The sequence below is a fragment of the Monodelphis domestica genome, chromosome 2, assembly GCF_027887165.1.
Source record: "Monodelphis domestica isolate mMonDom1 chromosome 2, mMonDom1.pri, whole genome shotgun sequence".
NCBI classification, from domain to species: domain Eukaryota; kingdom Metazoa; phylum Chordata; class Mammalia; order Didelphimorphia; family Didelphidae; genus Monodelphis; species Monodelphis domestica.
Window position 1 is genome coordinate 249,843,161 of NC_077228.1, and position 17,305 is coordinate 249,860,465.

The window sequence follows — 17,305 nt, forward strand, 5'->3', positions numbered from 1 at the left end:
TTTGAACGTTTCCTCTGGGATCCTGGTTCATTTACTGGACTCTTTTGTGTGGTTCTGTTTGGGGGAAAACTGAATTTATTTAGTCTAGATAAGTTAGCCATTAGAATATTATTAAGGGAATTTAGGTTTGGGAATTAGATTAAGTACTTCCTTCTCCCTTCTTACCCTCCTTTCTCTTCCTTCCCATCAATAAATTTAAAATATTTATATGTTTCTTCCTGTCTCCTTCCCTTAAACAATCCCACCATAACAACTGTCAGTTCAAACTCACACAATTCCTTTCTCCTTCCCAGAATCCTCTCCCAGGGCTTGTATTAAAATTCCTTTCTTTTAACTAATCTTTGAAATCAGTTTATCCTTAACTTATATTCCTACAAATCATTGTTCAAAACCTATTTCCATCTTATTAGTATTTGTAATAGAATGATCATTTAAAGCCAAAATCTCCAATCATGTACCCATCGAACCATGTGATCAATTATATATTTTTCTTCTCTGTTTCTACTCCCACAGTTCTTTCTCTGGATGTGGATAGTGTTCTTTCTCATAAATCCCTTGGGATTGTCTTCAGTCATTGCATTGCTACTAGTAAAGAAGTCCATTATGTTCGGTTGTGCCACAATATATCTATCTCTGTAAAATGTTCTGATTCTGCTCCTTTTGCTCTGCATCAATTCGTGGAGGTCATTCCAGTTCCCATGGAATTGCTCCAGTTCATTATTCCTTTCAGCACAATATTCCATCACTAACAGATACCACAATTTGTTTAGCCATTCCCCAATTTAAGGACATTCTCTCATTTTCCAGTTTTTTACCATCACAAAGAGCAAGGCTATGAATATTTTTGTACAAGTATTTCCCCCTATTATCTCTTCGGGGTACAAACCCAGCAGTGGTATGGCTGGAACTAAGGGTAGTCAGTCTTTTAAAGCCCTTTGGGCATAGTTCCAAATTGCCTTCTGGAAAGGCTGGATCAGTTCAAAACTCCACCAGTGTCCCCATTTTGCCATATCCCCTCCAACATTTATTAGTTTCCTTTGCTGTCATATTGGCCAATTTGCTAGGTGTGAGGTGGTACCTCAGAGTTGTTTTGATTTGCATTTTATAAATGCAAATCATAAGAGATTTAGAACACTTTTCATGTTTATTGATAGTTTTGATTTCTTTATCTGAAAACTGTCTATTCATGTCCCTTGTCCATTTCTCAATTGTGGAATATTTGTACAATTAACTTAGCTCCTTATAAATTTGATAAATTAGACCTTTGTCAGATTTTTGTTATAAACTTTTTTCCCACTTTATTGATTCCCTTCTACTTTTGGTTACGTTGATTTTGTTTGTACAAACCCCTTGTTAATTTAACATAATCAAAATTATTCATTTTACATTTTATAATATTCTCTATCTTTTGCTTGGTCCTAAATTCTTTTCCATAGATCTTATAGGTATCCTATTCTATGTCCACCTAATTTATGGGTGTGAGATGTTGATTTAAATCTAATCTCTCCCATACTGTTTTCCAATTTTCCCAGCAGTTTTTGTCAAATAGTGGGTTTTTATCCCAAAAACTTTTGGGTTTATTGTACACTCTCTTGCTGAGGCTATATTATTTGTTTTTCTAAGTGAAACATTTAACAAATCCAAAACCCTAAAACATACACCCAAATAATAAGTGATAGATTATATGCTTCCATCTTCATTCTTACTCCAACAATTCTTTCTCTTGAGGTAGATAGCATTCTTTTTCCTAAGTCATGTAGAATTTTTCTGGATCATTGTACTGCTGCTAATAGCAAATTCTTTCACGTTCCATCATTCTGCAACATTACAGTTACTCTGCACTGTTTTCCTGGTTCTGCTTATTTCACTTTGCATCTCTTCATGTAGGTCTTTCCAGCTCTTTTTGAAATCATCCTATTCATCATTCCTTATAGCATAATAGTATTCCATCACTATCACATACCACAATTTATTCAGCCATTCTTTAATTGAGGGACATCTCTTTAGTTTCCAATTCTTTGCCATCACAAAAGAGCAGCTATAAATATTTTTGTATGAGTAGATCCTTTCCCATTTTAAAAAAATCTCTTTGGGATACAGACCCAGTAGTGGTATTACTAGATCAAAGGGTATACATTCTTTTGTAGCCCTTTGGACATAATTCCAAAATTACCCTCCAGAAAGGTTGGATCAGTTTACAACTCTACCAGCAATGGATCATTGTCCAAATTTTGCCACATTCCCTCCAACATTTATCATTATCCTTTTGTAAGGGGGTAGAAATGTGAAGGGTTTTTATAAAAGGTTGGACTGGATTATAGAAGAATAGAGTCACCAGGAATTTTATGAAATCCCAAAGGGCTTTATTTAACAATTTATTTACAAAATATAGAAAGAGTGAAAGTAAGAAAATGAGAGAGAGGATAGGTAAGATATCTAGCCTAAGCACTAAGTATTTTGCTCTGACCCCTGGCTCAAAAACAGGCAGGACTAGTTAGTCCTCAGCCTGGAGGGGCCTCTGCCCTAAGCTGAGGACCTGGGGATGAAGGGAACCTATCTCTAGAGGATAGGTCTCTCCTGAGGCTAGTCTCTTCAGAAAATCCAGGAAAGGAGTTGGTTCTTTTTCAATCACCAGGTGTCAGTCCAAAGGGAGACATTCAAGGACAGTCTCACCAAGTCTAAGGTCTCAGGTCCAGTTAGCAGATTCTTTATCAGCCTCCAACTTGAACTCAGAATTCCAAAGAATGAGAGCACTCAGAAGTCCCAAGCATGAAGAACTCCAGAAGAAGTCCTCATAGGAAGTTGTAACTCCTTTTTATAGACACTTATTTTGGGAACAGCTGGGTGGCTCAATGGATTGAGAGCCAGGCCTAGAGACAGGAGGGTCTAGGTTCAAATGTGGCCTCAGACACTTCCCAGGTGTGTGACCCTGGGCAAGTCACTTAACCCCCATTGCCTCGCCCTTACCGCTCTTCTGCCTTGGGGCCAATACACAGTATTGACACTCCAAGACAGAAGGTAAGGGTTATTTAAAAAAAAAAAAGACACATCTTTTGTGTCACTTCCTGTGCCTTCTTTGTCCACTTTTATGTCTATCAATTACAGCTAAAGCTTTGTATAGTACTGCCCAGGAGGCAGTCAGTTGATTCTGATTCGTCACCCACTATTGCACACATGGGTCACAGACCTCCCCCACTGAATTGTGAGTGGGGTATTTACGCTTTTGGTGATTAAATCTAAAAATGGGCAAGGTAAAGCCTCCCGCCAGCGAGAAGCTTTATGGTAGGAAAATAGAAAAGGGATAGAAGTTTTGGATCCAGCGAAGGGCATGAAGGAGCCAAGCTTTTGAGATGTCAATAATGAGTCAGTAATCAAATATTACTAATATTTGGGAGCCACAGCCATGCTCCGATCAATGGACTTTCCTGGAAGGCTATTTTCCGCCCAGAGATCCCGTTTAACACTACACTGGTCAGAGGATGATATAGCTCAGCTGGGAGAATGAATTGAGGCTAATAGAATTAGAGAATGCTAGGTATTAGCATTGGAAAAGAAAGAGAGACACACCCGGCCGAAGGCCAGGCCTCAGGTAAAGATAGAGGAGAGAGAAAGGTGGTGATAGCAAAACTGTAGCTTGTCCAAGAAGAAGGAGGTGCTGGCCACGGGCTTCTCCATTTATTGTCTTTGAGATACGCAAATGAACTCAATACATATTGATAAGTTACATGATGACTCAATACATATAGATGAGTTACATAGTGTATTGCCATTGGATAATTGCAAATTATGACAAGGTGAAGGTGGGGTTTTTATCCTCAGGTGAGTGCCATGGGCAGAATGGCTATGTGCCCATTCACAAACCTTGCCTCTTTATAATACCTATGGGCTGGACTGCTACACAAGGAGAGTTAATTTAATCTTCACACTTTACTGTCATATTGGCCAATCTCATAGGTATGAGGTTGTACCTCAGTTGTTTTAATTTGCATTTCTCTAATCAAGAGAGATTTAGAGCATTTTTAAATATGATTATTGATAGCTTTGATTTCTTCATCTGAAAACTGCCTATTCATATCCTTTGACCATTTATCAGTTGATTGAATTGGATTCTTATAAATCTGATGTAGTTCTTTATATATTTGAGAGAGGACACCTTTATCAGAGAAATTTGTCATAAAATTTTTTCCCCTGTTGCTTCCCTTCTAATCTTGGTTGCATTGATTTTGATTGTACAAAATCTTTTTAATTTATTATAATCAGTTATTCATTTTACAACTTGTAATGTTTTCTGTCTTTTGTTTCATCATAAATTCTTCCTTTCTCCATAGATACGACAGGTAAACTATTCTATGCCCTCCCTAATTTACTTATAATAATATAATAATACTAGCAATATAATATAAAACATGAACTCTTTATGTTTAAATCATATACCCATTTTGACCATATCTTGGTATAGGGTATCAGATATTGATCCACACCTAATTTTTGCAATACTGTTTTCCAGTTGTCCTAGCAGTTACTGTCAAATATTGAGTTTTTATCCCAAAAGCTGGAATCTTTTGGATAAACCAGTGGGTCATTTACCTTGAATGTATTCCATTGATCTACCCTTCTATTTCTTAGCCAGTACCAGATTATTTTGATGATCACTGCTTTATAGTACAGTTTAAGATCTGTTACTGCTAGGCCACCATCCTTCACTTTTTTTTATTAGTTCCCTTGATATTCTTGACCTTTTGTTCTTCCAGTTGAAATTTGTTACTATTTTTTCTAGTTCTATGTAGTTTTTTGGTAGTTTGATTGGTATGGCATTGAATAAATAAATCCATTTAGGTAAGGTCATTTTTATTTTAACCCTGTTCATGAGCAGTTAATGCTTTTCCAGTTGTTTAGATCTAATTTCATTTGTGTGAAAAGTGTTTTGTAATTGTGTTCATATAATTCATGTGTCTGTCTTGACAAATAGATTTACAGGTATTTTATATTGTCTAGAGTGGTTTTAAATGAAGTTTATCTTTCTAACTCTTGCTGCTTAGCTTTTTTGGAATGCTGACGTTTGGGTTTATTTTGTATCTTGCAACTTTGCTAATTATGAATTATTTCAACCGGTTTTTTAGTTGATTCTGTAGGATTTTCTAAGTATACCATCCTGTCATCCAAAAGAGTGATAGTTCTCTTATTGCCTCCTTTAATTCCGTCAATTTTTTTCGTTGATTTCTAAAGCCAGCATTTCTGATACAATATAAAATAATAGTGGCGATAATGGGTATCTTTGCTTTTATTCCTGATATTTTTGAGAAGTCATCTAACATCTCCATTGCAGATAATACTTACTAAAGGTTTTAAATACTTTTTTCTTTTATTTTAAGGAAAGGCCCTTTTATTCCTGTGTTTTCTAGTGTTTTTAATAGGAGTGGGTATTATAGTTTGGTTTCTTTGCTAGTATTTTATTTTATATTTTTGCATCAGTGTTCATTAAGGAAATTGGTCTGTAATTGTCTTTCTCTATTTTTGGTCTTCCTGGCTTAGGTATCAGCAGAATATTTGTGTCAAAAAGAATTTGGTAGAACTCCTTTGCTTATTTTGCCAAATAGTTTGTAGAGTATTGGGATTAATTATTCTTTAAATGTTTGATAAAATTTATTTGTTAATCCATCTGGTCCTAGGGATTTTTCTTAGGAAATTTATTGATGGATGCTCAACTTTTTTTCTGAGATGGGATTATTTAAGTATTCTATTTCCTGTTTTGTTAATCTATGCAATTTATATTTTTATAAATATCCATTTTACCTAGATTAATTGTGATATAATTGTTCAAAATAGCACCTAATGAATGATTTTATTTCCTATTCATTAGAGCTTAAATCACTCTTTTCATTTTTGATACTAGTAATTTGATTTTCTTCTTTCCTTTTTTAAATTAAATTAACCACTGTTCTATATTTTTTCATAGAACCAACTCCCTAGTTTTATTTAATTCTTCAATCATTATTTTTCTTTCAATTTTATTAATTCCTCCTTTGTTTTTTAGCAATTCCAATTCAGTCTTTAATTGGGGATTTTTAACTTGTTCTTTTTCTATTTTTTTAGTTTCACTACCAATTTATTGATTTACTTTTTGTCTATTTTCTTGATACAAGCATTCAGGGATATAAATTTTCCCTGAGTACTGCTTTTCCTATATCCCATAAAAATTTTGATAAGTTGTCTCTCCTCATTGTCATTCTCCTCAATGACCAACACACTTTGAAGAATTAGATTATTTAGTTTCTAATTAACTTTTAATTTGCCTCTATATAAACCCTTATTGATAATTTTTATTGCATTTTGTTTTGACAAAGTTATATTTATTATTTCTGGTTTTCTGCATTTTGTTGTTAAGTTTTTATGCCCTAGTACATTGTCAATTTTTGTATATGTATGTGCCATTTGTTCCTGAAAGCAAGGTATATTCTTTTTTTCCCTTTTCTTTTTTCTCCAGCTATCTATTAGCTTTAACTTTTATAAAATTTCATTCACTTCCTTACTGCAAGATATGTTGAATATTAATACTTCCTCATTGTCTATATTGCCTTTTATCAAAATATAATTACCCTCCTTATCTATCTTAATCAGATCTGTTTTTGCTTTAGCTTTTTCTGAGGTCATGATTACTATTTCTGCTTTTTTTTATCTCAATTATAGTCTAATAGAATCTACTCTAGCACCCTTTACTCTGTGTCCGCCTCAAATATGTTTTCTCATCTTTTTTTTTCCCATTTGAATTAATTTATTTAGTCAATTTAGAACATTATTCCTTGGTTACAAGAATCACATTATTTCCCTCCTTCCCCTCCACCCATTCTTCCCGCAACCAACATGCAGTTTCATTGGGTATTACTTGTGTCCTTGATCAGAACCTATTTCCATGTTGTTATTTACACTAGGATGTTCATTTAGAGTCTACATCCCCAACCATATCCCTTTGACCAATGTGTTCAAGCAGTTGTTTTTCTTTGGTGTTTTTACTCCCACTGTGTTTCCTCTGGATGTGGATGGATAATGGTTTTCGTCGTAGGTTCCTCCAAGTTGTTCAGGGTCATTGCATTGACACTAATGGAGAAGTCCATTATATTTGATTATACTACAGTGTATCAGTCTCTGTGTAAAATGTTCTCCTGGTTCTGCTCCTCTCACCAATTCCTGGATGTTGTTCAAATCCCCATGGAATTCTTCCACTTTATTATTCCTTTTAGCACAATAGTATTCCATCACCAACATATACCACAATTTGTTCAGCCATTTCCGAATTGAAGGGCATCCCCATATTTTCCAATTTTTGGCCACCACAAAGAGCCCAACTAAGAATAATCTTGTACATGTCTTTTTCCTTATTATCTGTTTGGGGTACAAACTCAGCAGTGCTATGGCCTAATCAAAGGGCAGACAGTCTTTTAGCGCCCTTTGGGCATAGTTCCAAATTGCCCTCCAGAATGGTTGTATCAATTCACAACTCCACCAGCAATGAATTAATGTTCCAACTTTGCCACATCCCCTCCAGCATTCATTACTTTCCATAGTTGTCATGTTAGCCAATCTGCTAGGTGTGAGGTGATACCTCAGAGTTGTTTTGATTTGCATCTCTCTGATTATCAGAGATTTAGAGCACTTTTTCATGTGGTTATTAAAAGTTTTCATCTCTTTGGCTGAAAATTGCCTGTTCATGTCCCTTGTCCATTTATCAATTGGAGAATGGCTTGATTTTTTGTACAATTGATTTAGCTCTTTATAAATTTGAGTAATTAGACCTTGTTCAGAGGTTTTTGTTATGAAGATTGTTTCCCAATTTGTTGCTTCCCTTCTCATTTTGGATGCATTAGTTTTGTTTGTACAAAACCTTTTTTATTTGATGTAATCAAAATTATTTATTTTATATTTTGTGACTCTTTCTAAGTCTTGCTTAGTTTTTAAAGTCTTTCCTTTCTCAAAGATCTGACAAGTATACTGTTCTGTGTTCACCTAATTTGCTTATAGTTTCCTTCTTTATATTCAAGTCATTCACCCATTCTGAGTTTATCTTGGTATAGGGTGTGAGATGTTGATCCAAACCTAATCTCTCCCATACTGTCTTTCAATTTTCCCAGCAGTTTTTATCAGAAAGTGGATTTTGATCCCCAAAACTGGGATCTTTGGGTTTATCATATACTCTCTTGCTGAAGTCACTTACCCCGAGTCTATTCCACTGATCCACCTTTCTGTCTCTTAGCCAGTACCAAATTGTTTTGATGACCGCTGCTTTATAGTATAGTTTGAGATCTGGGACTGCAAGTCCTCTTTCCTTTGCATTTTTTTTTCATGATTTTGCTGGATATCCTTGATCTTTTGTTTTTCCAAATGAACTTTGTTATGTTTTTTTTTGTAATTCAGTAAAAAAGTTTTTTGGTAGTTCAGTGGGTATGGCACTAAACAAATAAATTGGCAATGAGGAAACCAAGCTATCACTCTTTGCAGATGATATGATGGTCTACTTAAAGAATTCTAGAAAACCAACCAAAAAGCTAGTTGAAATAATCAACAATTTTGGCAAAGTTGCAGGAAAAACATTGATTATCATGGGTGGGATGAGTTAACATAATAAAAATGACAATGCTACCCAAATTATTTTACCTATTTAGTGCCAGACCCATTGAACTACCAAATTTGTTTAATTTCTAAGTGTCCATGCTATTATGCTGTTAAGGATTATATTTTGTTATGCGGTAGGTAATATACTAGGGTTTGGTATGTATCTTTTTTTCCTAGTGTAAACCTTAAAAACAGGATTGAGTAAGGGCTGCAGCCTAGATCAAAATTTAATTATTCCAATCTCTACCCTACTCAGGTTAACAGGATTTAGAAAGGGCTGTAGCAAAGGAGCAAAGATTTAATCATTTGAAAATATGACCTTCAACAGACATGTGCAAAGCCTCTGGGCGGTCCTGGGTTAAGCTACAGCCTCGATTGGCACAGGGAAATTGATGGACAGTGATTGGTAGATGTGAGAACTGAGGGGAGGCAACTTGGATGGTTTCCTTAAAGATCAGGGGGGTCTGAAGACTCGGGGGGGTTGAGGAGTTGATGGGAGTGGTGGCAGTGTACTCTGAGAAGCTTGCTCTGAAGGAAGCTGAAGGTGGGGGCCTCTGAGACTGTTTCTCCATTTTGGTCACGTGAGTAATAGGGACTGATCTCCTTTCTTTGCCCCAGCTATCTAAGGGCTTGGGCCTTTTGGCCTAGCCTAAACAGAAGGGGTATTTAAGCCCTATTCCTTTCTCTCCCTTTTCTCTCTCTCTATCTCTAATTCCTTTCTTCCTCCTATTGTAATTAAACTCCATAAAAGATTGACTGCAAACTTGAGTTTTCATTTAGGAATTACATAGCTGAATTCCTTGGCGACCTTAATTAATATATATCAGTCTTTTAAAGTGATTCCCTTGTAACACTAGTCAAATCTGAAATAAATGTTTGGTGTAAGATATTTGTGCTAAGTCTTGCTAAGTGTGGATGTATTATGTTGAGCTATCGTCTGGTGGAATGAATGTGAGGTTAACTTTTGTCTAAGTACCAAGGTTTGGGAGTATAACATATGAAACAAATATGATCAGTTATAGAGATAATAAAAGGGGAAATATAATTTGAAAACTTACATTTGGTACCAAAATAATTATACCTAATATCAGAATAAGACATCATTATGTTACATTTTTCAAGGTAGCTGAACCACAACAATAATAATTGTTGGGCAGAGGTTAATACAAAGGGTGAGGTGGCCACTTATAGATATAAAATTGGGTAAAATTTTTTGAGAAGCGACTTAGTTAAGATTGATTAGTCTTAGTCTTAGGGAGGCTTTCCACCACTAGGGATTGTTCTGCCATGTGAACTATTCTTTTGGCTTGTCTCCAAATCATGGGCTTCAGTGACTCAGGTCTTAGGAGTGGTCATCTTGAGTTTTTTATATTGGCTGTTCCTGCTATGGGTGTTCATTTCCTATGTAAATAAAAACAAAACCTGGACTCCCCATATTATATTTATGGGGTTTTTTGTTTGTTTTTGTAAATAGATTGCTTCAATTCATGATCAGTGATTATACAAATGAATTAACTCATAAGAGATTCATTGTAACTCCAATGGAAACAAAAACTTGGGGTGGGGTATAGTTTCTTAAATAATTGATTGCTATACACATTCAAATTTCTAGGGCTTCAATTATTATTTCACTTTTCTTTGAAAGAAAAAAGTGGGAAAGGATTAAACACTATTTGACTTCAGGTAAGAGTCAGGGTTATTCTTTCCATTTGAATGTTGCATACAGTTCAATGATCTAACAGACAACAATGCCTGAATTCAAAATCCAAAAATTATATTAGTTGCAATCCCCAAAGTTTTTACCTTAAACAGAAATATCTGATTTTACAAGTCATGATAACTATTTTTTTCTTTACAATAATTTTCCAGTCTTTTCTGAGTTTCAATACTTATTAAAATGTCTGGAAATTCTTCCCAATTTATACAGAAAAAAGATACACAATTTTTGGAGGAGTCAAATTTCCACTAACATCTTGATTAATGATGGCTGGTGTAACAGGAGTTTGTTAATGACTTGAAAGAGAATCAACATTATCTTAATACATAACATAATATCTTTTGTACATTGTCATAAACAATTTACCCCAAACTTTTAGGTTACAATACAAATCATATATCACTGCAGGCAGACAGGACTAATTACAGTCTCCCAATTTGCCCAGCACTGCCCAAGTTAGCTAGCTACTAAGTAGGAGTACTGTAAATTCTTGATTTGATTAACTAAAAATAGACAAAGGGATAGTTAATTCTATCTACATAATTGGCTCAACCTGCCCATGTGCAGGTTGTTTTTCCAGCAGTTTAAATCTGCTTTTATTTGTGTGAAAAGCATTTTGTAATTATGTTCATATAGTTCTTGTGCTTGTCTTGGCAGGTAGACTCCCAGGTATTTTATATTGTCTTAGAGTTATTTAAAATAGAATATCTTGCTGTTGGACTTATTTGGTTGTGATTGTTGTTACTGTGTACAATGTACTCTTGGTTCTGTTCACTTCATTTTACTTCAGTTTATATAAATCTTTCCAAGCTTTTCTGAGAGTATCCAGCTCCTCATTTCACAAACATATTCCATCCGAATCACAAACTGGAACTTCTTCAGTCATTTCCTTTTTGTGGACATCCCCTCAATTTCCAATTCTTTGTTGCCACAAAAAAAAAATGCTGTTATAAATATGTTTGTAAAAATGTCTTTTTCTTTCTCTTTAATGATGATTTATGTGGGTTTATTTTATATTTTTTATCCTACAACTTTGTTCAAGTTATTAATTATTTTGATTAGTTTTTTGTTTAATTCTTTAGGATTCTCTAGGTATGCAAGCATGTCATCTACAAAGAGTGATAACTTTGTTATCTCATTGCCTATTTTAATTCCTTCAATTTCTTTTTCTTCTCTTATTGCCATACCAAATATATGTACTAGAAAAAATATATGTACTATGGCAGCTTTTTTTTTGTGGTGACAAAGAATTGGAAATTAGGGAATGTACATAAATTAGGGAACGGCTGAATAATTTCTAGTTTATGATTGTCATAGATAATAATTTTCTTAAATGACATGGCAGATACTCAGAAAAACTGGGAAAGACTTACATAAACTGATGCAAAGTGAAGTGAGTAGAACCAGGAGCACATTGTATACTGTAACAGTATCGTATGATTATATGTATGAATTACTTGGCTATTCTGAGAAACGGGGATCCCAAGAACTCATGATGAAAAATGCTATCCATTTCCAGAGGAAGAACTGAGAAGTCTGAATACAGATCAAAGCATACTATTTTTCACTTTATTTTTTTCATAGTTTCAAAATTTGTTTTATGATTATCCTTCCACAATGATATACATATATGGAAATATATTTTATCTGATTTCACATATGTAATATAGATTAAATTCCTTACATTTTTCAGGGAGTGGGCAGGGAACAGAGGTAGTGAAAGAATTCACAACTCATAATTTTATCAAAGAAATACTAAAGATTGTTTTAAAATGTAATTTGAAAAAACAAAATATATTACTTTAAAAAAAGTACAAAGAGTAGAGAACAGAGAGTTTCAAAGTTTGAGAAATTCAGTTCATTGCTAACACAGTTCCTCCAGTATTTAGGCCAGAACTTAGGATATATTAAACATTTAAAAAGTACTTGTTAACATGTTTTTAAAAATAAAGAAAATGGTAAATACAAGGGAAACTTAGAGATGGATTCATGTTCATAGATTACAGAGAACAAGCTAGTATATGGAGAGCAAAAGGGCAATTTGCTGGAAATGTAATTGAATCAAGGTTGTATTTATTGCCTTGATAAGAAAAAGTGTCAATGATAGAAATAATCCATAGTTGGGTTTGGGCCACACTTAATGAGTCAAAAGACAAGGTGTCTAGGGAGTTTGAGCATAGGGAACAGTCTAGAGTTAAAGCAATTGACTAAGCAATTTAGATACACACTTCCATATTGGTCATTGTTGTCACAGCAAAGTTATACATAACCAAAGCTGTAAATAAAGTCCAAAATACACTACTGTGAAAGATCACTCCCACAGTTCTTTCTCCGGAGGTGGATAGTATTCCCTATCATAAGTCTTTCAGGATGGTCCCAGATTATTGCATTGCTTAGAGTAGCCAAGTTTTCACAATCATCATCTAATATTGTTGTTATTGTGTACAATGTTCTCCTAGTTCTGCTTATTTCACTCTGTATCAGTTCTTGCAGATCTTTACAGCTTTTTCTGAAATCATCTTGCTTATAATTTCTTATAGCACAATAGTATTCCATTACCAACATGTAAAACAGCTCATTTCCCCACTTTTTATTTATCTCTTTGGGATATAGACCCAGGTGTGGCATTACCAGGGCAAAGGTATGCACAATTTTTATAGCCCTTTGGGTAGGGTTCCAAATTGCCCTCCAGAATGGTTGGTTTGGTTCATAATTCCACCAACAATGCTTCCATGTTTCAATTTTGCCCTCTAACATTTACCACTTTCCTTTACTACCATATTGACTAATCTGATAGGTGTATGGTGGTACCTCAGGTTTCTTTTAATTTGCATTTCTCTAATCAAAGGTAATTTAGAACATTTTTTTTTAAATTTAGAATATTTTTCATGGTAATATGATTCATGATTTTTCCTACCCCTCTTCCTTTCTCCCTCCTGGTGCTGACAAGCAATTCCACTGGGTTATACATGTATCATTGTAGAACATTTTTTTCATATGATTATTGTTGGCTTTGATTTCTTATCTGAAAATTGATTGTTCTTATCCTTTGACCATTTGTCAATTGGGCAATGGCCTGTATTTTTAGAAATTTTATTTATTATTTATAAATTTGAGGAATTAGACCTTTATCGGAGACGTTTGTTATAAAAGTGTATTGTTTCCCTTTGAATCTTAGATTAGTTTTGTTTGTGAGAAGAAAGTTTTACTGTTATAAGTGTGATATTCTGGAGAAAAAGTGAGAAACAGATTCATTGGATGATAAAGAACAGTGGAGGGGATAGCTGAGTAGCTCAGTGGATTGAGAACCAGGCCTAGAGACTGAAGGTCCTAGGTTCATAAGTGATGTCAGACACTTCCCAGCTGTGTGACCCCGGGCAAGTCACTTAACCCCCATTGCCTAGCCCTTACCACTCCTCTTCCTTGGAACCAATACACAGTATTGATTCTAAGACAAAAGGTAAACCTTAAAAAAAAATAAAGAACAGTGGAATTCAGTTTATAAGGCAATAACAAAGATGGAATGACTAAAGGCTGAAGATCAGTGAAGGAACTTCAGAGTTAATGAATATGAAAATTAAACATTTGGCATTGGAATTGAGGAATCTGATAAATTAAGATGTTTCAGGAAAAATTAGTATGTATATTAAATAGGCTCCAAATGAGATGGAAGCAAGGGTTGTCTCAGGGTGTGGGAAGAAGTTTTGTAGCACACCTAGGGCAGCCTGCCTTCCCTTTAAAGATCACTGCCTAAATGCTTAATAAATACTTGTTGGCAGAATAAACCCAAACCCCCAACCTCTTTGTGTATTTTAGAAACTGTCATGTACCATACTAGGGTTTGCCTTCTGTTTTCTGTTGCAGCTTTAGTTGTGAGTACAGCTTCAGCTGGTTTTGTTCTGGCTCCAGTACCTTTTGACTTACAGTGTTTCCTGCTTGCCTCTGTCGGAACAGGCCTTGCATCATGTGCAGCAAACTCCATCAATCAGGTTAGTTCATTATTATTTATTTGGTCTGCAAGTGTCTATTCTTGGCTATACCATTGTTTTTTCAGTTATAGCTAGAAGTAGTGATGTAAAAATGAGGTGTTTTTTGAAAGAATAAGAAGGAGATTGAATTTATAGTCATAAGTATATATAATCATATGTATGAGAAAAATATCAACTTGATTTTTCTTTTGAATATAGAATATAATCACAATCATAGTAGAAATGGTATAATCATTTCAACCCTAATCTTAAATCTCATTTTCTTGATTTTTGTTTGGTGTTTTTTAGCATACCTACTTAATTCAAAAGAAAGTGTTAAGCTTGCTGTGAAAATGCTTCCTTGTTATCCAAGAAATAGAGTGTTAGTAACCATATGGTATTATATTCAATGTTAGATTTTGTTGAAACTAAAAACAAGTCTGTACCTTTAATGACCTGATCTTGGGGCTTAGTAATGAATTCACTTTTAAATCAGGAAACTTTATATGTCTAAACCCTTTCAACTTTGAAATACAAAAATTACCTTGTCCCTTTTTTAAAAATTATTTTAATTGAAAATAAGAAAAACCTATTGTGAGTGCCCCCTTTTGAGGGGGAGCATAACCGGGACCAGAGTTCCCCAGGTAAGGTTGAGGAAAAATAGTAAGAGGAATACAAAGATTGAAGTCATAAGAACCTTGCCTGTAGGTAAGGGCAAGGGGAAAGATAAGAATCAAAAGATGTAGTGAAGACGCAGTGTGGGGTCAGAAGGACCTCATTGCTGATGACAAGGAGTGCAATTTAATGTAAAGTGGTTACATCTTTTAAAGGTACAAACCAAAGAAAGTAAAAACAATCATCTGTGAGAAAAATCCATTGGAAAATGTAACAAAAATGTAGATATGGCACCTGGTGTAGGAGATAATGATTCCAAGCATCACCTGGGTTCAGGGAATGGTCAGCAATAACATGTATTGTTATTATAAGCCTAAAGAAGGTGAAGGAGAGGGCACTTGGACCCTTTCTCAGACAGATTCTGAGTTATCGACCTCTTGACGAGGGCACTCAGATCTTTGTCTAAGATGACTCCGAGTTATCCACCTCTGACAACTTATATGCGAAATCATTCTAATGAGGAAAGTTTGCAATAAATTAGATCTAAACATCAGACTTTGGGCTTTACCCTACATTATCTACCTTAAATGACCTAGAACCTGTGGGTGAAAAATTGGTTATACAGCCTCATTTCCCATTCCCAAAATGGTCTTGCTTTCATTTCTAACTTTCTTTTCTCTAATGAAGTTAAAGGAATCTGAATTCAGTCTTCTAGGTTTCTTGCACACTTTGATATTTAAATAATATAAATATTATTTATACATTTATAAATAATATAAATCAATAAAACAAAAACATATTATCTTTGCCATTAATATTAAACCTAAATACTAAGTACTTAAAGTATTTGGATCTTTATTTAATATTACCATCCTCCAGCCAAGTGTGGCAACACTTCTAAATTGTGTTGTGTAGTATCAAAAGACAAAATTTATGAGAATAATAATCAGAAAAGAATTTAAACCTTTATCTAAAGAAAGCAGGTTCTGGCTGAATTAGAGATTTTTTTTTTATCATGGTAGAAATCTATCTCATTACTTTAAAAATTCAATAGATATCTTATTTCCCATCTTTATATATATATATATATATATACATATATATATATATAGTCATAAGACACTAAATTAGTCTGTTAAATGTCTTTATGAACTAGTCTGATTGTTAGCTAATAATTCTTTATTTGGCATATCCTGTCAAAATATTTTCTAAGTATCTTGTATCCTAAATAAAATATGGTTTTAGTCAACAAATTTTTTTACAAGAAACAGAAGTTATAGCGTATCCTTTTAAAAGTAACTTTAATGCCTCCTCATCTTCATTTCTCGATCGTCCTGGTTTCCTTCAATATGAAGCCTTTTGTCATCACCCCAGGAGCAAATGTCCTTCCTTTAAAAACTACCTTGCATTTTTTGACATGCTATCTATGTATCTATAAATATATGTGCCTGTATAAAATTATATATATTAATATAATAATATATTTTCTGTATGTATGTGCACATTTATAGGTATGTATGTGTCATATATTGGCTATGGAGATATACATGTGAAATCTCCATGCATTTGTACTCATGTGTGTATATAATCTATATTTTAAACATAATATGTTTTATACATGTAATATAGCATAGCCACATAATATATGCACATCTCTCACATTAAACTTTAAAAGCCACAAGGATAGGGAATGTTTTACTTCAGTCTTTATATCCCCATTACTTATCACAATGCTTTTTAGTGGGATATTGGACTAGGTTATCTATTAAGATCCCCTTTTTTCTATTTTCTATTTCTATTCTCATAGATAAAAGATGAATAGACATAATAGACCTGCTGTAATAGAACCTAAAACATTTTAAAGCCAATAATTTCTTTAAAAGCAATAACTGAGAGGCAGTTATGTGGCTCAGTGGATCGCGCACACCAGGCCTATAGATAGAAAGTTCTACATTCAAACATGTCCTCAGATAGTTCCTAACTGTGTGACCCTGTCACTTAATCACAGTTTCCTAGCTTTTAACTCTCTTCTGCCAATATTCTGCTAATATATTGATTCTAAGAAAGATAATAAAGGTTTTTTTTTTAAGCAGTAGCTATGTCAAATATCTTTAATGACTTCTTTCTGAAACCTTCCACTCACTTGATATGAATCATACTTGCAAAGTCAAAGCCTCAAAGAAAAATGTGAGGTTTTTTAGGCCCAAAAAGAATTCCTGGAAAAGCACAAAAAGGATTTTGAAAATCAAATGAGAGAGAAGAAAAATTGGGAAAAGAAATGAGAGTGATACAAAAAAATTATTTTAAAAGAGTTGAAAGCAATATTTAGTAAAATAGAAATGGAAATAGAAAGAATTATTATTTACTTCCTTGAAAGAGATTCCAAAATGAAAACTCT

The 17,305-nt window shown here is 34.0% G+C and overlaps 1 protein-coding gene across 3 annotated transcripts in view; it reads left to right on the forward strand.

Annotated features, from left to right (window-relative positions):
• LOC100021387 (protoheme IX farnesyltransferase, mitochondrial) overlaps positions 1 to 17,305 on the forward strand; it is a 193,826-nt gene that overhangs the window by 47,449 nt on the left and 129,072 nt on the right. For all 3 annotated transcript variants that reach the window (XM_001373524.4, XM_056817469.1, XM_007483380.3), the window contains exon 4: positions 14,189 to 14,313. In XM_001373524.4, the coding sequence (XP_001373561.4) occupies positions 14,189 to 14,313 (125 nt within the window). The remainder of the gene's footprint in view (positions 1 to 14,188; positions 14,314 to 17,305) is intronic.